This window comes from Rhinolophus sinicus, chromosome 17 (assembly GCF_057876585.1).
Source record: "Rhinolophus sinicus isolate RSI-liver-muscle chromosome 17, RSI-T2T, whole genome shotgun sequence".
In the NCBI taxonomy this organism is placed as follows: Eukaryota; Metazoa; Chordata; class Mammalia; order Chiroptera; family Rhinolophidae; genus Rhinolophus; species Rhinolophus sinicus.
The window spans coordinates 194368413-194394725 of NC_142517.1; the positions used below are offsets into that span (position 1 = coordinate 194368413).

The following is a 26313-nucleotide window of genomic DNA, read 5'->3' on the forward strand; positions in this document are numbered from 1 at the left end:
GGAGGGAGGGAAGAATTATGATTAGAAAAGAGCAACTGAAAGTTGTCTCAATTTTACCTCTGAAGAACTAGCAAGCAAGTTAAGTAAATATTTGTGTCCACTTAAATCTGGTAAAGGAGAAAATATAAAACTATCTCCATTACTGAAGTGATGAAATGACAAGAATGACTCTTTTTTGTAATGACTTAGAAATTCTTATACTGAAATCACCCAAGAATTAGAGAGCAGTACACTTCATAGCTTTTCAAATTTTTGCTGAATTGAAAGGAAAAGACATTCATAAGGATTATTATTTTCCCCAACGTCTTTATATAAAAAGAAGCCATGACATTCAAGTTGTGGAATGTAAATCTTTTATTAAACAGTTGTCTTTCCACAGTAGTAAAGCTTTGGCATGTACAGTATAAAAAATAATCACCAACCATAATCAAACCAAATTCCTCTTATCAAACTGCGTACTAAGTGTCTTCAATGCAATTTTTTTTCCATATAAAAAATACTGGGAAAAATTGATAAATAACAGGTAAGAGAAAGATATTTCTAGGCAATTGCTAGGATCATTTGGAAAAAGTGAGTACTGTGGATATTTTAAATATCACAGTAACAAGGACATGCCATTCCTACAATATTGCGGGCCAGAGAGTTAAGTGGAAGCAGAAGTGTTTGGGTAACTTTCCTACTTAAAGTTTTGGTATTGTCATTTCAGTACATTTTGCATCTGGGTTGGTGCATGTGCTTCCCTACTGCTCCCAAACCAAATCACAAGTTAGAATCATTTCATTTCAAATACTGAGCAGTACTGAATACTTTGGAGCAGAAAAGGCAATGTACTGCCCCTTTTTGATGAGAAAAGTCTCAAAACACTCCCAGGGTGATGCTTGGAGAAGCTGTGATTTGAGCTGAAGCTGGAGAAGTTACTCTCCAGAGCAAAGGGCTTAAGAAAGAAACACTCTAAGATGGGGTCTGCTAATGTCTCTCCAGTTTGGATGGGCCTTGGCAGAGATCCCTGCTTGTTTTTCTGGGTTGGAAATATTACTCCCGGTAATCTTCTCTGTCAGCCTGTACATCTAAAGGCATGAAGCACTCAATTGGGCAGTTGACATTCTGTTAAAGTAGAAGAAAAACAAAAATTAGCGGCAAATACTGCAAAGTATACAGAAAAAAAAAAAAGAGGGGATGGGCTTCTACGACAATTACTTCTAAATGGAATGTTTCTAGCATTAAGAACTTAGCGATATACAGGAGAATAGGCGATGTCCAAGAGTTTAATATATTAGAACCTAAATGATGTTACAGGATACAGTAATCTACTCTCGGTTCTTTTGAAAGAAAAGTACCCATGGAAAGAGTCCCTACTATGTGATTAATTGCATTTAGGGGAGAACACTCATGGTGCAAATGCACTTACAGTGTGTGAGCTCTGATGGTATCTCTGAGAATATTGGTTGTAGGAGTGGCCAGTAGAGTCTTCGTTACCGGGTTCAGCCCCTGGCCTGCGGCAGTTGTCACAGCGCCAGCCCTGAGAACAAAAGCATAAAGTCAAATGGGGTTTGTGATAACAAGAGAACATCACAATTTAGTGCTCGTGTTAAAGAATTTCAGCTCTTCCTTGGCAAACTTCGTCACAAAGGATGCTTTGATGATGATTTCACGCATTTATAACTCATAGAATACATTTTGGCCGATTATCTTTATCTTATGGCTGCCTCTGTTTATTTCTGCTTTTCCTTTCTCCTGAACTGTCCTCTCTCCTCCTTCTAGTGAAACTCCGACCATCTGCTAAGGCTCATTCAAGTCCCAGCTTCCTTAATAAGCTTTCCACACTAGATGGTAGAAAAGGTTTTCCTAGAATCCCTTTAAAAGGGACTTGCGATCACATGGACAAACACCCTCATTTTTCAGGTAAGGAAAAAATGAGACCCAGAGGGGTGACTCGCTCAGAGGGAGCGGGAAACTCACAGTGAACTGCTGGTGAAGTTGTGGCTGCCACCCCCAGGGGGTGACTCCTGGCCATGCTTTTCCTATTGCACCATGTTGCCACTCCCTTCCTAAATTTCCATAGCCAGTGACGTGGTAGCCTTTCAGCTGCCTACAGAAGCTGGCACAGTGAGGCTCCTCCTGAGATTTTTGCTAGAAATGTGAGGAAACCTGTTCTCTTTCACAGTTGCTCCTAAGCTGGTTGGAGACCAGCCTGGAGCTGGTGGAGGTGATCTGTGTCACTAACAGCAGGGAGGCTTCTGGAGAATGAAGCCAATACAAAGGAACGAAGCATGTGATGGAGTGAGACTGGATGCCATTGATGGAGCAGCCCCAAAGCTGGTAGCGCTGGGACTTTTCAGTTACGCGAGCCTTCTTTTGCCAACATTGAATTAGGCTTTTTTCTTATAGCTAAGAAACTCTACATGACACTCTTTCTTTCTTACGTTGTCAGTTAAATATTTCAGACATATTTCTCCACTTAAAAGTATGCTCCCCATAATACCTAATACAATGATAGGTAAATGCCTACTTAGAGAATCAATGAATCTTGCTTTCATAGAAAAATGTAATAGTCCTCACTCCTGTCTTAAAGTGTTTCATTTAGCACTTTGCTTTAGAAAAGAGCATACGTCACACATGAAGGGGTTCATGTATGTAAATAATGAGGCGACGCGGAAGTAAAACCAAAGCTTCCTTCCCAACAAATCCACCTTCCATCACATGTTCTATACCAAGCACATTACCAGACATGAGTGAGTTCAATGATCACAGTCTTTATAAGTGTTAATGGAGATAGAGAAGGAGAGAGACTCCACAGTTTCTGTCAGAATGGGCAGTGCCTCCCTCACCACCTAACTACTAGGGTTGGAAGGAGATCAGTTTTCACCGGCTGCCCCAGGTCCTCAGGTGGGTGCAGAGGTGGACCCCTGAAAACCCTTCCCGCTGCCAGATTAATCTTTCTAAAGACCATTTTCCATTGCACTCCTCTTCTTGGGTCCCTGCAACTGGCTAACGCCAAAGGCAGCCACTAGTAAGTCTTACCCCGGCATAGAGGGCAGGGTCTTCATGTACCAGAATGTGAGGGCTGTGGGGAGGGTCTGTTTTTACTGAAAACAAAGGACTATTATGTCCTTTACTTTTATTTGAGTTATAGGTGTCATTTTATTTTGAAATTTCAAATATTAGAGGAAGGCCCAGCATTTTTTGTTATATGGGAGTAGGAGAGATTAGAAATGATTGAGAAGTATTGGCTTCTAAATAATGGACTCCTAAGGCCTTCCATAAGTGCCCCTCTCCCCCTCCACACACACACTTGGTCCCATCTAATTTCTTACCACAAGACGCCAGCCAGAGGATGGGCTCATGGAGCCCACTTGTGCCAACAACTTCCCATTCCAGGGGGTGTGATTACTCTGGTTTCTCTACACCCTCTCATCCCTCAATCAAATATTAATCATCCTAAACCCCAGCCAGTTTATACTTCTCTTTTTCATGACATTTTTTCTGATTCCAGCCTACGTAGGAACTGAATTACTTGTCAGACGCACTCAGAACCTTATTTAATTAGCTTGCCTTCCAATGTGTGCTAATGTAATGTCTGTAACTACTGTATCATTTAAAGAGCCAGGACCATTTCTCATTTCCTGCTGGTCCCATATTCCTTAGCACAGTGCTAGACCTATAGCAGGAATCTATTTCTAGATTGAGAGAGGGTACAAAGTAGTGGCATTTTCTTAGATCTGAGACATTCAAAATACTGAACAACAATGCCACAGGGGCAACTGTTTAGTAGATTGGAACTGGAGGCCCAGTCCTCTGGCATTTAACAGTTTAGTTGCTGAAGAAAGAGACAGCCTGAGAATAGTGGGTGTGGGAGGGGCTGGGGCTACCACAAAAGGGAGAACAGGAAAGGGTATTCAGGAACTTTATGTCGGTAGCTATGTACCCACAGGAAATGAGGTGTTTCAACATTTCATAAGGGTCACTGTGACACCTGTATGTACAGCACACACATAAGAAGCTTAGCCCTTAATCATCACTTCATCTTATCTAAATTGCAGGGAGCCTGGCACAGCTGGTCTTACCCGCTGGCCTCCAAAGCATGTGCAGGAGCAAATAGCACCGAGATACTCCTTCTGCCACTGTTCTCCAACTTGGTACGTCTTCCCATCATCGTAACATGTTGTTTCATCTACACGAGACACAAGTCAGAAGCTCATGTTAGACTGAGAACAATAAGACAGAGTTGACCCCTGTAGACAGGTGGATTCTGTTTCTCTCCTACATCTGTATCACCACAACCAAAACACCTCATGTTGACGGGAATCATAGGTAAGAGGGGTACCCCTGTATAGACCATAGTGCAGCGTTTCCAAAAACTAGATCTAACAAACTGAAAAGGTTTTGACGGGAAGATGGAGATCATATTTTAAAAGTTGAATTTAAAGGCCCATAGAGCTTTCTTGTAACATTTTGCTGCAGTTTATGGTCAAAATGCTCAGGTAGGAAAAGTGCTCAAGTGCCCTGTAATAACATTAAATCATGGCTCATTTTTGAAGTTAGTCTCCATGTTCCCAAACCAAAGGATTAACAAACCCCCTGTTCACTCTTCTAGGAGACCTAAAATCTCCAATGGTTTCTGTCAATGAGTTACAGCTCAGTAACGAGTGCGGGTGTGCTTAACAAGGCACTAAAAATGATTTGTGGCAACGTACGGGGATCACACTTGAATTCTCCTTTTCCATTTCCAAGACATGTGCAGCTCATCATCTGGCCATTTTCTCCCTGACGATCCCACTTCTCTCCAATCTTGTAGTTTACACCATTGTCATGGCACCATTCTGTGGGGTGGGAAAAATCAAGGACAAAGAGTTATTGGCATGTTCTGTTTCATAAGACAGTGACCACACTGGGATGTGTCACAGGATTTTAAAAGTGAGGTATCTGGAAGGAATGGAAAGGGAAGTTAAGGGTCATGATCCCGATGACAAATCTTTTTTGTTTTGTTGGATTTAAATTATCTTTACAATTTGACATTTTCTAGGCTATTTTAAGATCCAGTTTATTCCACCATAATCACGTCAAAAGAATAGTCAGTGATGTTTGTTTGAATTCTTACTGCTAAGTTTTAAAATTGTGGAAAACTAAAGTAGGATTTGAGGATTCTTTTAGGACTAGATCACAGATAAAAAATCATTTTCGATTTGTAGAGATCCTGCATACAAAGTAGTTCAACTAATCAAAGAAACAAAGATCAGCGTGTTTCCACATGCCACAACCTGCTTATAAACGGGAAGAGTAAACGAATAAACCTGTGTATCAAAACAAAACAAAATGAAACAAAATGGTAAGTCAGTGGATATTATTCCTGAAAATAAGACTGGTTTTGAGGACTATCTAATACTCACAATTACATATCTTTACTACTACCCATAAAAGATGACTTTTAATTTCCAAGGTTTATACTGAAACAAAACACTTCAGAAGTTGTAACACAATGCACTCCTTCTTCCATTTTCTCAGCATCACTCATTCCTTAAACTTTAAGTTAATCAACAATTATGACATCTAAGCAAAGAATATATAATTTGAGCCAAAAAATTGCTCCCACAATTGCACCTAAGTACTTATATAGGTAATAAATACACAAACTTAAAAGTAGTTCAGTTCAGAAATTAAAAACTCCCTAATTGATACCAAAGGTTAAAAACATTCCAATTCCTAAACAGCATGGCACTTCTATCTTTCCATTTTCAGATGGTCAAGCACAGTAGTCTGCACTGAAAAAACATTGTTTTTATATTTCAGCCTGAATTAAATCACTTCATGTATACAAATTAGGTAAGATCCTTTGAAAATATTTTTTAAATCTATTATGTTTTATATCTCCAAATATGATTTCTGGATGTGTCTATCGGAGGCCTGTTTATAAGGCATAATGGTTAACACATAAAAATGAACCAATTGTTATTAATATATCCCCTAAAAACAAAGCATAAATGAAAAGTTTATAAATTCTAATACTAATCTCACAGCATAATAAGGAATTCCTAGGATTATTTTAGGTAAAAAATAATTAAAATATTAAAATTTCTATATGATTTGAAAATCAAATATATATTCTTAATTATCTACAAGTAGATTATCTGTACTCTCTTAATGTACTATCTGTACATTACTTAGGAAGATTAAAGCTGACCGATGTGTGATGCACCTGTGTGATATGAGTGTGTGTGTGTCTGTGTGTGAGTATAGTATAATATATTTGGTTTGTGTTGAAAGAGATAGCAGTGTTTGTGAGTATAAATGTTCATGTCCAAACTCAGTCAACACTAAAGATTAAAAGTGATTTGGGGATTCTTTGTGTCTCCCATTAGACCAGGCTCCAAAGAATTTGACTTTGTTAATTTATTTTAACAGAAAATGTTTTTAAAAATCATATTACCGTCACAAATTTATTTCAATAAATAATCATATTGACATACCACCCTCGAAATGAAGCAATATTCCACAAGTAAAATTTCCCATCATTTTTCTATGATGCAAAATATTACTTTGAGTCAAGCAGTCGTCCCTTGTTTGCTTCATGTTTGGAAGAGCCTATGTCGGCCAAACATGAGTCCTTGGCACTTTGCGCGAATGCGTGGAACTAGAAGAGATGGACAGACAAGTGGGTGGATAAAGCAAGCTACTCACTAGATGAATCACATCTGAAATGGCCACTGCCAAAGCCTAAGCACTGGCACGAGAGTTTAAAGCCAGATTCAGATAATCGTTCCCACTCCTCTCCAATGGCATAATGGGAAACTGTGTAGGGGTCGAAGCACGAGTCATCCGTCGGTTGGGGTAGGCCTTGATCAACTACACAAAGAAAAGGAGGGAAGAAAAAAATGAGATTTTATTGGTGGTGTTGGACCATAAGAAGAAAAGTGAATTATTTTACACAAGGATTTAATTTCAAACAAAAATCCCAGTGGCATTAAGAAGCATTCATTTGTTCTGTGAATGTAATAGCTGTTCTAATAAAGAACACTTACATGTTGCCGGTGGACACTGACCACAAAAAGCATCTTAAAAGGAACCCATCTTTCATTTTTGCTATCAGTTCTAAAAAAATAATTTCTGGTAAATCTAGTCTATAGAACGTGGAAGAGATCGTGACACTGTTTAAGCTCGTTAAGAACTTCGGTGCGATGTAAAGACTGGAAATGTCTCTCCATCAGTACCTGAGTGACCTTCAGCTAGCTATTATATTATAGTCATCTGTAATATGGGAATAATAATGAGAATATTTCTACCTGCCCAGGATCTTGTGAAGACTACATAAGATCATGAATTCAAAGCACTGGTCCATTGCCAACATTTAGCAGGTGCTCATCAATCAACAATAATTAGTAGAGGGCGTCTTTTGCTTTTAATGCAAAAGTATTAGCATTTTTATATTCCATTATAATGTGATCTTTACTTTTATTATTGCATTTTTTGCAGAAAGGTGCAAAAATCCTAGATTTTGGACATTATTATCATAGTTGTAGGACTGCTTTACTTTATCAATAAAATCAATTGTTCCAATAAGAGGAAGCAATGGGATATGAATGACTTAGAAATAAGTAATGGAGTCTCTTCACATTGCCTAAGATCCTGGTCTTTATGTTTTGGGAAAGGTTATTTTAAGCTTATTATAATAATTTTAAGAATTTATGAAACAGCATGGTTAAACTTATTCTCTAAAAATCAAATAAACTAACTTTTGTGACTTTGAATCTGTGTAGATTTCTTTTTACAGTGCAAAAATCCAAAGCTCAAGCTCCATAGATATTTGAAGTGCCTAATATTTTAAAAGGCATCTCCCTGGAAGAAAGTAGAGTTTTGGAGAAACTAAAAAGTCTGAAATGTCTCAAAGCTAGGACCTGGCTAGAATGCAGAATATTGCTGCTGGGAATACAGAGTTGGAAAGAAAAATGGAAGGAAACACTAAACTGCTACTAAGGATTTCAATAACTCTCCTAAAAACAGTCAGGAGTTAAAATTCCACCTGACGAAAGTTATGGAGGTGGAATCTGTTTTTAAAAAATGACGTGGAAAAGCACAAAGACCTTTGTGTTTTGAAATTCTTTTTACGTGGCATTCTACTAGTACCACCACCCAAGACAAAAGCTATGCATTACCGTAAATGTATACCACAAGAAGCACAAAATGATCCCTCCCCTTCCATCCCACCCCCAATTCTCAACTGCTTAATTCACAGGCGTAAATAGCACAGACATTTATCAAAAGAGGAAGGATGCTGAGATTAAGCAAACTGGCCCTAGGAATAAAACCTGTCATTTGGCAAAAAAAGAATTTCGCACTCCCTGCTGATACAGAACCCTCTGGTTGGAAGATTCAAGGTTCACAGTTTTGATTACTCCCTATCTTGTATTCCTTGATGAATCTTCAATTGCTGCAGGTTGAAAATCCAAGTGATACACTACTGGTTTAAAAGGACTTTCCAGGTGGTACAACGAGTCAATGACCCTTTAACCTTAATAGAGGATTTGGATCTATATAATCAGAAAAAAAAATTGAAATAACATTGGAATAAGGGAGCTCTTTGGACAGAAATGGGCTGTGTTGGTAGCACTTTACATCAGGAACAAACACCAGCTGTCCCTAATGTCTGCAGATGGGGAATTTCCTTTACAGGTCATTAGTACTTAAAAGGCACTCAAGAGGAGAGCAATATGGGGTCTGGGAAAAGAGATCAGGAGACTTGTGCCCTGGACCAACTCAGATACTCACTAGCAGGGACTCAAGAGTGTTGGACTAAATATTTGAAATCCATTCCAGGTCTATCATCATGTCACTGTTTGAGATTGTCAAACATGTACACGTTTTACAAAGATACTAGGATATGATGAGGGGAAAAATAAATGAATTTAAAGTTGCTCATTTACTTCTGATGATGTACAACATTATTTCCCAAAGTTAAAAGACAACAGCAGTCAAGGAAGAGTTGGTGGAAAAAGCATCTCTGGTGTAGTCTAGAGGGGAGCCTGGGCCTGAGGGACAGAGGTGCTCACATACCCGAGTTGCCCACAGTGACAACCTCCTCCAGGACCTTGTGCCTCTTCTGGTTTTTCAGTGCTTCCACTATGATGTTGTAGGTGGCCCCTCTCGTAAGGCCTGTCAGGGTGGCACTAGCAGAAGTTCCAGGAACTCGGAACTATAATTATTGGCACATCCAAAGTGGAGGACAAAACATTAGAGGGAGGAATCCACATGACTTTGCCTATTCTCTTATCAGTAACCCTCATTGGTAAACAAAATAAAGGGAGACAAATAAAGAGGGAGTAAAGATTCCAACCAGCTGAGGAGAGAAATGGAACTTGGGTGAGGGGTCCTCACTTCTATCTGCCAGATTTTCCCGCCAGAAATCTACTCCCATATGTTCCATAGTTACTAGCATCCCTCAGTAATTCTAGATGTAACCTCCTTTTTTCATCCTGCTGCAGTCACAGGTCAAGCCCTCTGGAAACCCTTGTCCCCTTTACATAAAATGTAGACACTGCTATGTAGGGAGATTTATTCACCCCATGCAAGGTGGCACTCGACCCCAACATGGGGTCCTTAAAACATTTTAGTAAATCCTCAAACTCAAATTTCTAATCTCATAAACCTTCCACAGTTATAGTCAATTTTTAAAATTCTGCCACTTTCTGAAAACAAGAACACAATAAAATTGATACCGGCAAGACAAATTAAAGAATAGGAGTTTTAGTTGGAGAATGAGTCACTTCTAACAGCTGATTCGTACAGCTTCACCTAAGTTCTTTCTGTGTAGACATATGGTGGGTAATGGGATTCTTCAAGCACAAGCCATAAGGATGGCATTTTAGCCCTTCGTAAATTCAGGCAGACTATTTCTCTCTCTTTTCTAGGATCATTTCTTTGTCTATATTACTAAGAAGTCTCAAATGTGTGAGAATAATAGAAATGATTTTATTCTCTCTTCCTAAATAAAAGCTACTAACACTCTGGTACAAACCCCCAACGTAGAACCACATTGAAACTAACAAAAGAAAAACATCAGAGCTTAAGTATGACACCTTTCTAAGAGGTCCTAGAAATGTAGCCACATTACATCAGAGCTTTGGTCACTTCAGTGATCTAGCTTACTCCTTTCTAAGCTACCGAGTCAGAGGTAAAGAGAAAAATTGATTACCTGTAAGGGTTCTTCATCAATGCCAACTGGTTGACATGAAATTATATACTCAGAGCTTTCCTGGAATGGGTTCCAAGAGATGGTTGTCTGAGAGACAGCTTCTTGTCCTGTAGAAGCATTTGGATTGAGTCCCAGCACTTGAGGGTAGAGGTGATGGTCTACGTCTCCCCTGGGGACATGACCAATTTGGATCTCCTCATTTACATTCAGCGGATATTGTCCTGGCCTGTGCCTTACAGGGGTGGCCGGTGTGGTCCGCCTAAAACCATGTTCCTCAAAGATCATTTGTTGCCCAACACTGGGCTGCTGAGCAGCAGTGCCAGGAAGTTGAATACCGTTTCCAGTGTTATACCCAGGGTTGGTGATGAAAGGGGTCTTTTGAGCTGTGGAGGGAACATCCAAGATCTCTGGTCCTTGAAGATTGGGGTGTGGAAGGGTTACCAGTTGGGGAAGCTCATCTAGCCAAGAGAGGTTAGAGCCAAAAAAGCAAAGCGTGTTAAGCTCCCAGAAGTAGCAGCAGTAGTCATTATCAATTCAGGTAACAATGACTGTGTATCAATCTGATCAAAGCCCCTGGAAAATTAGCAGTTCTTCGATCACAAAACACTTTTTCCAGAAAGGAATCTTTATGATTTTTTTCCCCTCAAAGATTTCTTTATAGTTTAGAATGAAAAAAGTGTTAGTATGAATTTATCATACACACCAAGCTTTGGCCCACTGAGCATCACAGAAGCTGCCTTTGCTCAAATTAAGCCAATGAAACTGAAATTTGCAGCCTTTTGTTCCTTTTTTTCATTTGAGAATCATGTGAACTAGAATCCACACTAATTATATCAGCATCGGTTTGGCTCAATTTTTTTTTTAATGGTTTAAAATGATGAAAATAAATAAAAATACGTACATGTTTATTTTTTAAATTCTAGCAGCAGAAATAATCACATTTTCTTCAAATTAAACTGAGATTGGGAGCTAAACATTCTCTAGCTCCAAGTGTCAGAAACCAAATAATAAAAAATAGGAGGGATGTTCCTCCCAACTTTTTTAAAAAACATTTTTAACTTCAACAAAAGGTATAGAAGAGTGGCAATGATAACAATTTCACTTTTACATTTTAATATTTTGAAATTAGTGTTTTGAATTTTTTTTTTAATTTTAAAGGTGAATAAAAGGCTTTATTTAGACTGGCCAAGAAAAAAATGAAACTGAACTCAAGAAAAAAATAAAACACAACAGATTATGTTAGGTTATTCGTGCTATCAAAGAACACAACATATATGCAATGCTGTTAGAACAAAGAGTCATGAGAAATGCATCAAAACCTGGAGCACATTCTCAATACAAAATTGATCATTTGTAATTAGTTTTGTCTCAACCGTCTCCCTGATACCCGAAAAGTGCTCTTTCTTTACCTGTCGTTTTCCTCCCAATCAAGGGCTCACTCTTCTGGTTGTTCTTCAGGGCAATGACTTGGATTGTGTACTCGGTTCCTGGTTCCAGACCTGAGGGAAGGACAGGTCACATTATGGCTGTGAGCTTTGCTAGTCAAGTGGAGGCTCACCAGGAAACACTCCTGGGACGAGTGTCCTCTCTCCCTCTGGTCATTTGGCCTTTTAAGGTCAAATCGACTTCAGTTTTTTCCCATAAACACCCCAAATGCTCTACATACAACGGCCACTTAGCAAATTAATGATCTTACTAATAAACCTGACATGAATAAGCACTTTTATGTTATTTTTCCTGGATACTCTTTTAACATGTGGTCTTATTTGCCTTTTTGAATTTCAGAAAATCTATCAGCATTGTGTACTACCAGTGGAATCTACAGATCATTGCAGACTGCACACTTGAATCTACTTAGGCCTAATAACCAAACAGCCCTCAGGGACAGGATCAATGAAGTTAGACTACAGGTAAGTGCTCTGCAGGAAGAGTGACCAGTCTTTGTGGGGTCCTTATAGGAAGTATCCAACTCAACTCCTCCCATATCTGATTCTATTTTCCTGTTCCCACAGTTTATAAAAAACAAAACAAAACAGTGTTTTCTTTTGGTACCTGTGTGTTCTATAGGATTTTTAAGTACAGATGACATACAGCTTGAAAATTTAATCTCTTGGATAAAAATAATCCCAGAGGCCTATGTTTCTCACTGAAATGGACAACTCCTATGCCCCATTCCCGGCATTCTCTCCAATATGGGTAGGTGGGAATCACTTTGCCTCAAGACCTATTCTGTGAAAGTGGTTAACGAGGGGTAACGGCAGACCTGGCAAGTCCTGCAAGATCATCAGGTCTTTAGGGAGTTGAGTGAGAGGAGAGGATCACAATTAGCTAGTTTACTTTGAACAATGTAGTTTCTAGGACTAGACTGATAGGTATCTGGCAAACCTACAGTGAATAAAAAGATTGTAGTTATGCTACTGTGACCATATTGAAATTACTGCATTTTTATGAATTCATGCCTTTTGGGATGTATTGAGCTCTATAGCTCCTACACAGAGAATGTTTGTTGAAATGATCAGAAATGGGCTTCTTGTTCTCATGGTATCATATCAAAGACACAGTTGGAGGCTGATAAGCATTTTGCATGTCCTAAGGAAGTAAAAAGAAAAATAGCAGCATGGAAGCAGCAATACCAGTAATGGTAGCCTCTGTGACACCAGGGCGGGGCCGAGGGACCACTTCTCTGGGAGGGGACCCAGGCTTTTCATACTTGATGATGTAACCAGTAATCTTGGCACGCGGCGGCTGCCATGATACCAGCAAGGAGTTAGGTGTGGTGGCCAGGAAACGCAGGTTGGATGGTGCATCAATAGCTAAAAGAAAACAAAATTAAGTATCTAAGAAAATCTATAGCCCAAAAAATTACTCCACACTCTTTTCCCAGCCCTTATGAACAGAGTTGAGAGAATCTGAGAGTTTTATAAACCGTAAGAAACTGAGATCTATAATACAAAAATATCAGCCTCATATTTGTTTCTTAGGTTCACATGGACTGATCACATGTTAAGTCAGTGGCATTTCTTCAGTAGACAGTAGTTACCTGTGGAAGCGTCGACAATGACAGGGGAGCTCCGGGCATTGTCATTCAGGGTGTACAAGTAGATCTTGTAGTCAGTGCCAGGTTGTAAACCTGAGATTTGTGAAGAAATGATATTGTTATCTGATCTTGATTTACTAGGAAATATTTCAAACTCATCTGCAATATTCATGGTTCCTCTACCATCCCATATTTATATAGACCACAGAAGTGGGTCACCCATGAACAATAAATTAGAGCATGGTATGGGTCTTAACTGTTAACAAGAAACATATCTCAACAGAAAAATCACTGATGCAGACAAAGGTATTGGCTAAAATAAATCTGAAACACAAAATGCCATGTTACAAGAGGCCCTTTTAGAGAATGAGGGGAGAGCACCTATTGAATGTGTTTTCACTTTATCATAATCAGATGCGCATTGGCTGGTAACTGGAATCAGAATTTTAAATCTCCAAATGACCTGAATTGACCCAGATATTGAACATTCTCTGACTACAACTTTGCTCTTCATGAAGTAGTGTTGTTCACTTTTTAAATTATAATTATGCTTCAAAGTCAATGTTCATGTTAAGAGCAATACGCCACCATTTTAGTTTCTTTTGGTTTTAAGCATTGCATTATAATTTGTTTTTATATAAGGAAGGGTACACTGATTAAAAATCAAAATGATGAATGGAACTTATGCCATTGCTCTGGCAAACATTAGATAAAATCAGGCATTCACAGGACAAAACTATTTCTGATCACAGTTTGAAAATTAGTTTTTAAAGAATAGAGCTGGTCTATCATAAAACACTGAAAATAAATGTAATCAGTGTAAGTGGTAGAATTACAACTACTAAGCTAAATTACGTTGTGAACAGCAGTGAACAAATGCAGTCAGTACAGTGAGTTCCCTGACCTGTGATTGTGTAGCTTCTGATATCTGGACTGATGGTTCTCTGAATCGGAGTCTGGCCATTTGCTGGCATGGCATCAACTTGGAAGCCAGTAATCGTCTCCGTCTTGGTTCTCCAGCTAATGGTGATGGTGGTCTCAGTGGCATCTGTCACACGGGCTCTTCTTGGAGGGCTGACATCTGCACAGGATCATAGCTAGAGATTAGTGCCTGGCTGGCTCATATAGGTAAGGTTTTGATATTTGAAAGTGTTTCTTTATTATACACCAAATACATCCATTTCTACATATGACAAATAACGTGTAGATTTTTCTTCTGTGGCATCCAGAAAGAAAGGTTGACAATAATTAGAAATACGAAAATACTCACCTTACATACCTTTTTATCTAAAGAACTGAAAAGTTTTAGATACTACCAGTGGGTCCCAAGGCTGTGTGTATAGTATCTACGAATACCTCCATAAGTTCTAAAATTATTAATTTATTAAAATGTAAAATATGTGTAGTAGGAGTTACAATAATATGGCCAGCCAGCAATTATATATATACATGTATTGTTAGTATTTTGTCACTTTTTAGGGCTTTGTATTTTTTCTCTCAACAGGTGCAATGCCATCCCTATTTTAGAGATGATGAAACTTTTTTTTTTCTGATGAAATTTTTTTTTTTTAATTTTTATTGGGAAATATTGGGGAACAGTGTGTTTTTCCAGGACCCATCAGCTCCAAGTCAAGTAGTTGTTTTCACTCTAGTTGTGGAGGGTGCAGCTCACTGGCCCATGTGGGAATTGAACCGGTGACGAGCACTGCACTCTAAGCAACTGAGCCAACCAGCCGCCCCGAGATGATGAAACTTTTGACACTCTCTACGATATCTGAAAGAACGTACCATGAGTTAATGATATGGCAAAAACTAAAATCTGGGTCCACATTTATCCAATATTTATTGCACTGTTAAGATACAGAAGAAGGCAGTGAGGCCTCTCCAAACTTAAGTCTATGAAAACAAATTCTAACAAATAGAGCATAAACTAGGTGTCAATCTTAGTTCATAAACACTGGTGTTTTAACATCATGAAGTGATTCTATATACGTGCCAGGAGACCACTTTCTGGAGGGGCATAAAAGGTGCCAGTAGTAAGTAAAAAAGTTGGGGGAGCAAATCACTTCCCAAATTGGAAATCATTCCATTGTGAACTTAGCAATCTAGAAAATCATTTACCATTCTTTAATTTTCATTTACACAGAAAGTTTGTATATACTAACAAGGCAGATTACTCACTCTCCAGAGTAGTGACAACTCCCTGAGCTGGTCTGCTTGTCAAAGTGTCCTTCAGAGCATAAACACTCACTTCATATTTGGTAGCCACCTAGAAAGAAGAGCACGGTAAGCTTTAGCAATGTGATCTTCTGAAGCCCAGGGGTTTCCACTACAGCATTAGAAAAACGCCATGGTTATAAGAGGAAAACAAACAACTAACAAAACCCACAGCACTATAAACTATAAATTCCTAGATTAATTCCATTCTTATACTGCAAAAGATCAACAACCTATTTAAATTACATGAATTTAAAAATGTGCTTAGGGGTTAAGTCGAAGTAAACCACAACTTATATACTTAAACTAAGTGGATACAAAATGAGGAAAATGGGTATTTTTCTCCTTTAGGAACTGACAGGTGTAAATCGTGAATTTTTCTGATCATGGAGAGGCAAAGAGAATTCTCTATTCTATCTCTGAACCCTCTTTCTGTAGTTGCTCCTGGAATTAAGCCTATGTTAAAAAGTACATAAATGTCCTAGGTTTCTGGCTAGTTTTCTGCATGCACATCTAGAAAGGCTGAAAATGTTTTAATGGAAGTAGGGTCAGGCTGCTCTGGTACAAACTGGACACTATTCCTTGCCACAGTAACAGAGCGCAGAAAATGTATGACTAAAATGGACTTATGCATTCAGTCTATAGATATACAAAATGTGCCCCCCAACACACAACCTTTTAAAATAAACAAAACACATCTAAAGAGCTGTGCAACATCCAAAGCGATTTATAAAATTGTCCCCGATAGTCCTCTGGAAAACCTTAGGTCAACATAAAGGAATTCTACTTGACACAAAATTACAATAAAATTATTTGATGGTAAGGGCAAAGAACACAAGGAGATTTATTATCATATTATATATTTCCAGTACTTTAAACTGTGTAAGAAATGACCTACTCCTTAATTCCAATTAAAAAAAGGCACTTCTTACCATGAGTCCTGGTACAACTACGGAGGAGCTATCAGGAGCAAGGTTGATTTCTTTCATTGGTCCCGTCTTCTCCTTGGGGGTGACCCGCACTCGATATCCAGTGAGCTGAACATTGGGTGGTGTCCACTGGGCAGTCAGGCTCGTTGGTGTAACCTGAATGAACTTCAGGTTGGTTGGTGCAGGAATGGCTGTTAGGATGGCCATTGGTTAGAGGTTATCTTATAGGAAGTCGGGAAAACGGAAAATAAAGTGAATTCCAAGAAGTAGAAAAGACTGTGCTTGTTTGGTTAGCTGGGTTCCCTGGTCAAGCAAAGATTCAGTACAAGAAAGTACAAGAAGGAATGCAAAATGAAGAAAATGTTTGCTGAAAAAATGTTCTATATCCACCAATGCTCAGAATCACTGGAAACATGGGTAAATGTCAGAATTCTAACAGACTTTAGGTTTTAGAAGATGTTTTTTTTGCTTTCCCTTAAAAAAAACAAAAGTCAAATGAACTTATTGGCCATTAAAATTGATTTTCCATTTGTATGGGAAGATGAGCAATAACCCTTTTCCTATATAAATTCTTTTTGTATGGAAAACCATTTCACAGAGTATTCCATCCTCCAAAACTATGTTAGAACTATGTTTTTTATTCTCTTTACTTGGACCCTGTGGCAGATATCACTGCTAAATTGGAAATAGTCTCTGTGGTGCAGCATAAGAAAATTGGCTCACAACAGAAGCAGAAAAGAGAAGCAAAGAGCAGTAACACAGATTGTCACCTCCAGGGTTTATGCTGTCACAAGGACACATCTTTAGCATTCTACTCTGCTTCGGAAACAATGCACGAGAGGATAAAGTATTGTGGACAGCATTTGCCCTATCAGCTGTTTCCTGTGTGTCTGGTTCTCAATCATTTAAGCAAATTATACCCGATATCTAACCCGATATCTAACCAGAGAAAGAAGGTCTTACCCTCGTGTTCTAAGAATCATGCTGCTACGAGATGGCCCAGTTTGGGTTCCTTTTTTTAGATTAAGCTCTAGGATGCCAAACTTCTTTCCTTTACACAGTGAACGTAACCACAGGGAGTCAGTCATAGCTTAGGAAATCATCCACAATTTTAGTATTATCTTCAAATGTCTCACTTGATGGCCTTGTTGATAAGCCAAGCAACTCCAAACTTTCCTTTTATTATAGACTTTATCTAACTATCACCTAAACTTCCTTGTTTAGTACTAGTCCTCTTGAAGAGGGTCTTTCCTAAGAGAGAGGTTGCTTTTCTGTCACCCCCTAACACGGGAATCGATAGCCCGATGACGTGTAATTCGTTCAGCAGGGCATAAAGCCGCTGCTCGGTGGAGCACCCAAATGGTGCAGTGAACCATATACCTGTGGACTGGGTTCCAATCAGGGGCTGGCTCTCCATAGCATCGTGCAAGGCAACCACACTGACTGTGTACTCAGAACCAGGCCTGAGGCCTTTCAGCTCTGCAGTGTCCTCTTCACCGTCAGGTGCAGGGGCTAGCTCATGGATTCCATCCTCAGGGCTTGAGTAGGTCACCCTGTACCTGGAAACGTGCCCCTGCGGGCTTTCCCAAGCAATTTTGATGGAATCAACATCCACATCAGTGAATGCCAGTCCTTTAGGGCGATCAATGTCTGTTAGGCAAATTAATGGTGAGAGGTCATGTGAAAAGCAAGTTGTGAAATAAGCATCTTCATAACATGCAAAGCAGTTTTGCAGATACCATTTTCTTTGATGAATTAAATTCCAATGAACCCACAATTACATGGAAAATCACTTGACATGTGCTTAAGTGTTTTTGGTTTTAAGAATATTTAATGCCGCGTCACTCATGAAAACATAGGTGTACGCAAGATGCGTAGACACCCTGCAAAATATCCTCCCAATGGTCATTTGTGTTTGTCTGCAAAGGGAGTGAAAAGCAAATGCAATATCTATGTCATCCACTATAAGATCATCGAGTGACTTTCAGAGTTCGGCAGTCAATGTGTGGTGGTCTGGATTTTCATTTTCAGAATTATCATAAAAATATGGAGGAGTCAGATATGGATTTCCTCTTGGACAACGATTAACATTCATTTATGTTAATTTTAAGATATTTAACCAAAATTTGTTTTTGCGATGTGATGTTAGTCTCACAGACCTGGATTTTCTATACCTCGGAAGTGGTAAAGTTGATTTTCAATGTTAGATTTAAATTGTTAAAATCCTTCTTTATCTGTTAAAATCCTTTTTCACCCCTCTATTAAGTATTTACATTAAACACTGGTCCAGCCACAGTCCTCCAATGCTCCAAATACAATGGCTTCATGAGGCATACTTTAATCAACTTTACCATCCAGTCATAGAAAAGAAGGTCCTAGCAAAATATTTCATAGATGTGCTATAGGCAAGTAAGATTTTGCTGAGGCCATTTGAGCAAAAGAAATTTAAAGCACAGCAACTAACTATGGTAGTTTTATAATGTCTTTCCCTATATGTTCACTGCTTGGCACTGAGAAGAAAAAAAGTGTTTGTAAAGGACTCAGCTCAATATTCAAAAAACCCAACAAGTTGGCTTTCCCTATGTATAATCGCAAAAGACACACAGAGGGCATTCAGATGCCTGAGAACAAAATCTGACATTGAAAATGGAAAACAAGCACCGGTTACGTACTGGTTACTGCAGTCTGAACCAGAGGCTGACTCTCTCCGTTTTGGTTCTGAGCATAGACACTAACTACATACTCCACTGTGGGCTGCAAGCCTTCGATGGTCATTTCTGTTTGCTCTGCAAAGGGAGAGAAAAGCAAATGCAGCATCCATGTCATCCACTGGAAGGTCATCCAAGTGACTTTCAGAGTTCAGCAGTAAATATGTGGTGGCCTGGATTTTCATTTGCAGAATTATTGTGAAAATATGGAAGAGTCAGACATGTATTTCCTCTTGGACAAACATGTTTATTGCTAATACAAATTACTATATTGGAGTAAAGTCGTACTAAAGGATAAGCTCCAACATTTAACATGATGCCCCCAACAGTGAATGATGCTGATCTTGGAAAAAAATGGAAATTAACTTGACTTCAAGGTATTGCCTTAGGATCCTAATTTTACAAGTACTTTATACAAAAACAAGAGCTAAAACGATCTTAAAAAGTCAGCTAGGTCATCTCTCTCTTCTTGGTGTGCACGATAAAACTACAAAGATAGATCTAATAATTTAAGATGTGCACACCATCAAACAGGACTATGCATGTAAAACCAGAAATGCACTTATCCTAAAATTCTACTGTGAAGGGAGTAGGTAACAATCTTGAGCCCTGAATTCACAAATTGGGAAGATCTGACATAATGATAAATGAGTCAGGTGGCTATTTCTTGTATAAAAGCATACCGTGTGGGCCCCTCTCTTTATCCTGATACATGTGAGACGCTGGTGATTCTTACCTGGACCGGCAGTTTTAGTTTTCGATGGTCCCAGGCCATTTTTGGGAGTAGTGGTCACTCTGTAACCTGTAACAGGGGAACTGGAAGGCAGCCACCTGACACTAATGCTGTTGTCCTGAACATCAGTCACTTGCATCTGGGATGGTTTGTCAATTTCTACAAAGAAAAATAAGGAGAAACCAGTGAAGCTGCAGTCCATGGGAACAAGACTGGACAAGACCCTGCCTCCAGTTCTGGTATATATAGGATGACCTCTTACTAAAATTAATGACTCCCAGGTGTTTCTTTTGCAGGAACGGAGATGGCTTTTGGGCGTTGGGACAAGCATCTAGATACCATTACCTATTTTCAAGGTGTCAAAGAAACAGCATTCCAAGTAGGTGCTTATCTTCTTATTTTATCAGCTCATTCATTCATTCACAAATATTTATTAGAGGCACTCTATGTCTGTCTCTATGGTAAGTACACGGAATACAGTGATTATCAAAACAGACAAAAATCCCTGTCCTTGGGGGTGCTTCCTTGTATATCTGGCTCAAAAGTCTGTTAGTTTTAGGTGTTGCTTCATCTTATTAAAAAAGAAAATCAATTTACAATGAGGAAAATGCCTTGGGAGAATATCGTAAAAACTATCTGAGTAAATATGCCTGTGTCTTGCCAGAAGAGTCAGTACCTGTTCGGTATTGAATGGAAATCGGCTTGCTGCTTGCCGGGCTGTCTCCACGGCCAGTGACAGCATAAATGGTGATGGTGTAGTCTGCTCCAGGTTTAAGGCCAGTGATGGTAGCTGTAGACTTGCTACCAGGCACAGTAAACTCCTGAACAGGGCTATTTCCTCCTGTTTGAAAAGAAGTTAGTTCAAAGTATGAGGGGCTGAGAGGTACTTGGGGATTACCGAGTAAATGAATTAACATATTGAGAACAGCGTGTAAGTCACACCTTTGCTTATTCCCTTTATAAGGGTGCTATTAATAGGGCTTGAAGAGAAAGGTATAATTATTTATATATGTAGTAAACCTTGGTAAGTATGTAAAAATTGGGAGAAAATTGCAGTTAATGCTAGTTTAATATCCTAGCTTTAAAAAGTCACTGAGCTGTAGATTAACATGAGAAGGGGAAAGAAGGTAAATCTTCTACCCAGGATTGCATACATTATGTACCTTTTTCAAAATTTTAATGGAATATATTCATGTTAAATAAAAATTTGAAAATACAGGAAAGTAAAAAGAAGAAACATACAAATCACTTATCATTTCACCGTTGATAACATATTTGTGAATTTATAAACCTGTTTTCCTCAGCTCTACTGTTCCCCCTCTAAGATTACACAGTCAGCTTTTTATCTTGATTCTGCCACCAATTATATCATACATATTTTCCACATATTCTTAGAAAAGACAAGACTCCATTGAATGGACCTGCCAAACTTTCTTTAACTATGTGTTCACTGTGGGGCTGTCAGATCACCCACCTGATCTGAGTATGAAATAGCATTTTACTAACACACCTGTTTCTCCATAGGTGATCCTGTAATATCTCACTGTGACAGCAGGAGCATCCCAGCCGATTATCACGCTGGTGGGGGTCGAGGCAATAACTTCCAGGTCCCTTGGAACGTCAGAAACTAGAAAAAGCGAGGGAACATTTTCACATCCTTAACTTTCAACTGATGCCCAGGTTCGCTCTGTTCATTTTCCAGATAATTGCCTTTACGATGCTTTCATGTAATAATGTAAATACTATGCAAAATTAGCAGAATTAAAAATTACAAACAACTCAAGGAAAGAGGTTAAAGAACCAACTCAAATTGTGATAAAATGATTACTTCAAATTTATTGATGGGAATTTTTTCCCCTCAACTTTTTATATTGAAAAATTTTAAAACAACAGAAAAGTTACAAAAATAATATAATGAACACATATCCCTTTCCTTTAGGTATTTGCTAATTGGTAATGTTTGACATCTATCTATCTATCTATCTATCTATCTATCTATCTATCTATCTATCTATCTATCATCTATCTATCTATCTATCTATCTATCATCTATCTATCTATCTATCTATCTATCTATCTATCTATCTATCTATCTATCTATCATCTATCAGCTAGCTAGCTAGCCATCTATGTCTGTCTTTTTGCTAATCCATTTGAGACTAGGGTATAGATATCATGATGATACTTCTCCCCTGAGTACTTCAGCATCTGTCTCCTAAGAACAATGACACTATCATGTTAAAATAACTATGTTTTCAAGGAACTCTGAAAGTGTTTTCTATATTTTGAATACAATTGTAGCTATTAGAAACATACAAATGCCTAAATCAGGTGAGAAATTCTTGGAATAAAAAAAGTATCTTCTCTTCTCTAATATATTCTAAGAAGGAGACTTTCTCTACATGTTCTCACGTCCCTCTCCATGTCTCATAACCATGATCTATTTTTTAAGAGATGATGACTCAGACAACGCAAAGCTATTTCACGGAAGCTATCACTGGCGTAGGAAAGTCCTCTGAGTTTCTTTGAAGACCAGAAAACAAGTTACCTGTTGATTGCTGACCAACCAAAGGAGGACTTTCCTCTCTGCCATTAAGTGCAACAATGCTGACCACATATTCTGTGCCCGGGTTGAGGTTGGTGAGGGTGATGGAATTCCGAGACGGGGGAACTCGGTCTTCTCGAGGTCTTCCACCAGCATGTTCAGGGTGATGGCGAATCCTATAGCCAGTGATGGTGGCTCGAGGAGCAATCCAATGGACCGTGAACGAGTTGGCAGTGATATCAGAAAAGTCAATGCCAGTTGGGGAATCCAGACCTGTTTTTCCCACCCAGGGGAAGAAAAGAGAGAGAGAGACAGAGAAAAGACACCACCAGGTTAGGAAGTGAGAAAAAGTATAAGGGAAAATAACATACATCCAATGTTTCTGTTCTTTCTCATTAACACAATGAATTGCCATAAACATCAGGTTACGATGTACTGGTTCTAAGTCACATACAAATTTCCAAATCATAAACTGACTCAGTTCAAAACGGCCAACTCATACATTCTTTTCTTTTGCTAAGTAATCCAAGTGTCATTATATTAATTTATATGTATCATTGCAGTAAGTTTCCACATCATATTTGAAGAATAGGTATTTAAGAAATTCTGGGAATTGATATTTTCAAATGCTTCAGTGTTCAAGTATACTATGTTTCTATCCTATAAGTGCATCTTTCAAAGTAAGACAAGATCTGCCCACTCTCAAGTTAAGTGTTTGGTTCTTAAAGAAAGCTTTCTACACTCAAGAAGAAATTGATATTTGAAAGAGTGATAACCAATATCACAGGGTGATAATGATGCCAAACATAAAACTTTCTAAAACTAAAATGAGACATTATTCTGGACAAATTACAATTCAAATACTTCCTCATGAATTGAGAATTTAGTACAGTATAGAAAAATTAGCAAGAATTTGGAGTTTATCTCAAATTCAAATCACTTAATCTCTCTGAGACTTCCAACGAATTTCCATGTCAGTTACTTATTCTATTCAATAATATACTAAAATCAAAGTGAGATGTCACAACTACTTCTTGTAAACAAGTGGACTATAATAAATAAATAAGTGTATATACTAAACTGCACATTTTTAAGGGAAAAATTAAAAGGAGCACTCATTTAAGGGAGGACATCATATTATGGGACTCAATTCAAATTCATTTTTACAGTAAACTAATATTTCATCAAGTAGAAAAACAGATAAACTTGTTGGCTTAGTAAAAGAGGGAAAATACTTATATGACAATGACAGTTTGGGTATGCCATTAGACACAGCTGTCAAAGAAGGACTGTTTGCCAGCTCTAAATAATAGATATTATGAGGTGTTATTCTTAGGAGATATTTTTAAAGGACAGACAACGTTTCTGGAGTGATTTCAGTCATCTCTGGAAGCAGAGAGCAGAATCTTGGTGACAAAGTCAGGGTCATAGTTGAATAAGGTGTCTTTTAATATTAAAGACCAGTGATCAAAAGTAATGAGAAGACTATAAGCACCACCACCACAAAATATGTAGGTGTATTTTTAGAAGTAACATTCCATTTTTTTATTTAAAATTGGTAGTTGAAAGCTGCTTGATGAGCATATTGCCAACATGACTCACCTGTTTTCTGTCTTCCTCTAAGAGGCGTGCTCTCATGCTGTTCATACACACTGGAGACGCTGACTAAATATTCCGTACCAGGCAGGAGATCTGAAGAGGCAAGTGGGACTTATTTTAGAATTGTTCTTGAAAACATGAAAAACCAAAGTACCCCTGGGACTACTTCAACTTATAAAATATCCAAGAGTCTAGTTCTATTGCCTACTTATTCCTAAGTGAACATCACTACCTGGAGAGGAGCTGTGATTTGGTGATAAGGGTCACGTTGCCCTGTGGCATTTTTAAGCCCTGCTCTCAGTTCCACCTCTGTAACTCACTTCTGTAAGTGTGACTCAGCCTGATCTGCAATAAGATGGAGTTGCTGTAGCATAGTAATATTTCTGTCATCCACTTAATAGTACATCTGTTGAAGGCATGTGATAATAATGACCTTGCACTGTGGATTATCATTTACTCCTCAGAACAACCCAATGAGGTAGTTTGCTGCTTTTTTTAAAACAGCTTTATTGACATACAATAAACTGCATATATTTAAAGTGTACAGTGGGGCAGATTTTGACATATGTATACACTGGTGAAACCATCGCCACATTCAAGATAATTAACATATCCGTTACTTCCAAAAGTTTGGTTTACAATTATTCCCATTTTACAAAGGAGAAAACTGAGGCATAAAGAAGTCATCTTCTTTCATATACTTGACCGAGACCATATAGGAGTTGACCCAAGCCACGACCATGGCCTTAACCATTAACCTTTACTGGAAGAGTCATACTTCGAAGGGAAAGTGATCAGTTTTGCCATATTAAGGTGAGAGCAGAACTCTTAAAAAATTTTAAATATACATTTTTGGATATCCTCTATTCTCATTTTGAGGTACCAAAAAACATACAGAGCAAGGTTATTAACCATTGAACTCTTACTCACTAAACCCCATCTTCCTCTACATCTCCCCTCAGGCTTTCTAAAGAGGCTCCTGCTGGGTGCTTGGACTACACTTTCCTCCTTTCCGCTTGGCCAGGGGCAATTTATTTAATCACTAGGACCTCAGAGGCTTCATCTGTAAAATAGGATAATAATGGCTTCTCTGGAGGTGGGGTGGGGCGAATGGCTCCCTTGAGATCTAGAGTAGGCTCTAGAATAAGATCTTAGAAAACATGATGGACAGGTGACAGACAGGTCTGTGGCTAAGGTGGGACAGACACTGGTCCTGGAACTTGAGTATTGGGTGATGCTGTAACTCCTGATGATTGTAGCAGTCTAGAACAGAAACAACAGCCCAGCTGATAGGCTGATCTAAGGCTGCTCTCTCTTTCCTCAGCCACAAAATGAGAAACCAAAGTTATGGTCATGCTTTAGCTGTCTTCTGCTCTTTCAAATATGTCTGAAAGATAGAAGAGGTTTTCAGACCATCATTTGGTAATGGACTTAAATGGGAGCCATTTTTCCCGTATGTAGAAACTTTGACTATTCTTATGGATGCATATATATTTTAACAATTATAGTGAAAATACTGAGAAGCAACATGTACTTGAGACACCATGTGCAGCCCATTTTTATTTTCCTTAGTAAAAGATATCTATTTCAAAAGAGTAGGAACTAGAAAGAGACAATTTCCATAAATTATTGTTTATTTTAATATCAGTTGTTTTCTAAGTTGTCGGCCTTCAGAGAAATTCTGCTAACAGATTATTTTTGAACTACAAATTAAACTGGCTTTTTCTTCAAAAGAGCAGCTTAATCTCTCCTGAGTAATCAGTCATTGTTTTTATGTTTTCAAATGCTAAATAGATTCCCTGCTGATACTTTTTAAAAAATGGTAATAAAACTATACGTTGACACTATTTTCAATCCTCATTTTCTCTCTTTCTAAACATTCAGATTTAGCCCTTTACTTTCTCTTGATACACATTTATTTTTATGTGCTTATGTGGAAGCAGAACTTGTTCACTGCTGGTGGTGTTTTAAAAAGTTGTGGCTATCTAAGATATAGTAATAATAAACATGGCATCTTTCAAAATTTACAGAGCTGCGTGTCACATTTGGCGTTCAGTTTGTGGTTCTGTTGTAGCTGTTTTGATCTTAGTTGCTCCTACCTGAGGACTCAGACTTCTATCCTTGTTATGCTCTAGGTTAGTATTTATTGACCAGATACATTTGACTGCTTACTTGTTAAGACCACTGCGTTGTCTGAAGGAGAAATGGACAATTCTGCAACATCTTCCTCATTTTTCACAGGTGAGTAGCGCACCAGCAGGTTGGTCAATTCAATGGATGGCGGTGGGGCCCAGGTGACACGAATCGTGTCTGGACCAACATTGGTGAATCGCAGGTCAGTAGGAGGAGGGACAGCTGGTTT

The 26313-nt window shown here is 38.5% G+C and overlaps 1 protein-coding gene across 15 annotated transcripts in view; it reads right to left on the reverse strand.

The window, feature by feature from the left end:
• Positions 1 to 336: 336 nt before the first annotated feature.
• FN1 (fibronectin 1) overlaps positions 337 to 26313 on the reverse strand; it is a 67276-nt gene continuing 41299 nt past the window's right edge. For 2 of the 15 annotated variants that reach the window (XM_019727038.3, XM_074312871.2), the window contains 21 exons: positions 26124 to 26306; positions 23955 to 24044; positions 22356 to 22625; positions 21318 to 21434; positions 20484 to 20648; positions 19811 to 19966; positions 19039 to 19152; positions 17747 to 18016; positions 16370 to 16557; positions 15402 to 15489; positions 14125 to 14301; positions 13224 to 13313; positions 12817 to 12996; positions 11593 to 11682; positions 10184 to 10290; positions 9046 to 9184; positions 6676 to 6840; positions 4695 to 4820; positions 4065 to 4171; positions 1409 to 1519; positions 337 to 1104 (listed from right to left, as the gene is read on the reverse strand). In XM_019727038.3, coding sequence (XP_019582597.3) covers positions 1033 to 1104; positions 1409 to 1519; positions 4065 to 4171; positions 4695 to 4820; positions 6676 to 6840; positions 9046 to 9184; positions 10184 to 10290; positions 11593 to 11682; positions 12817 to 12996; positions 13224 to 13313; positions 14125 to 14301; positions 15402 to 15489; positions 16370 to 16557; positions 17747 to 18016; positions 19039 to 19152; positions 19811 to 19966; positions 20484 to 20648; positions 21318 to 21434; positions 22356 to 22625; positions 23955 to 24044; positions 26124 to 26306 — 3005 coding nt within the window. In that variant the 3' untranslated portion in view covers positions 337 to 1032. Of the gene's footprint in view, positions 1105 to 1408; positions 1520 to 4064; positions 4172 to 4694; positions 4821 to 6675; positions 6841 to 9045; positions 9185 to 10183; positions 10642 to 11592; positions 11683 to 12816; positions 12997 to 13223; positions 13314 to 14124; positions 14302 to 15401; positions 15490 to 16369; positions 16558 to 17746; positions 18017 to 19038; positions 19153 to 19810; positions 19967 to 20483; positions 20649 to 21317; positions 21435 to 22355; positions 22626 to 23954; positions 24045 to 26123; positions 26307 to 26313 lie in introns of all 15 variants that reach the window. The other 13 variants (XM_019727034.3, XM_074312844.2, XM_019727032.3 and 10 more) reach the window with 7 other exon arrangements.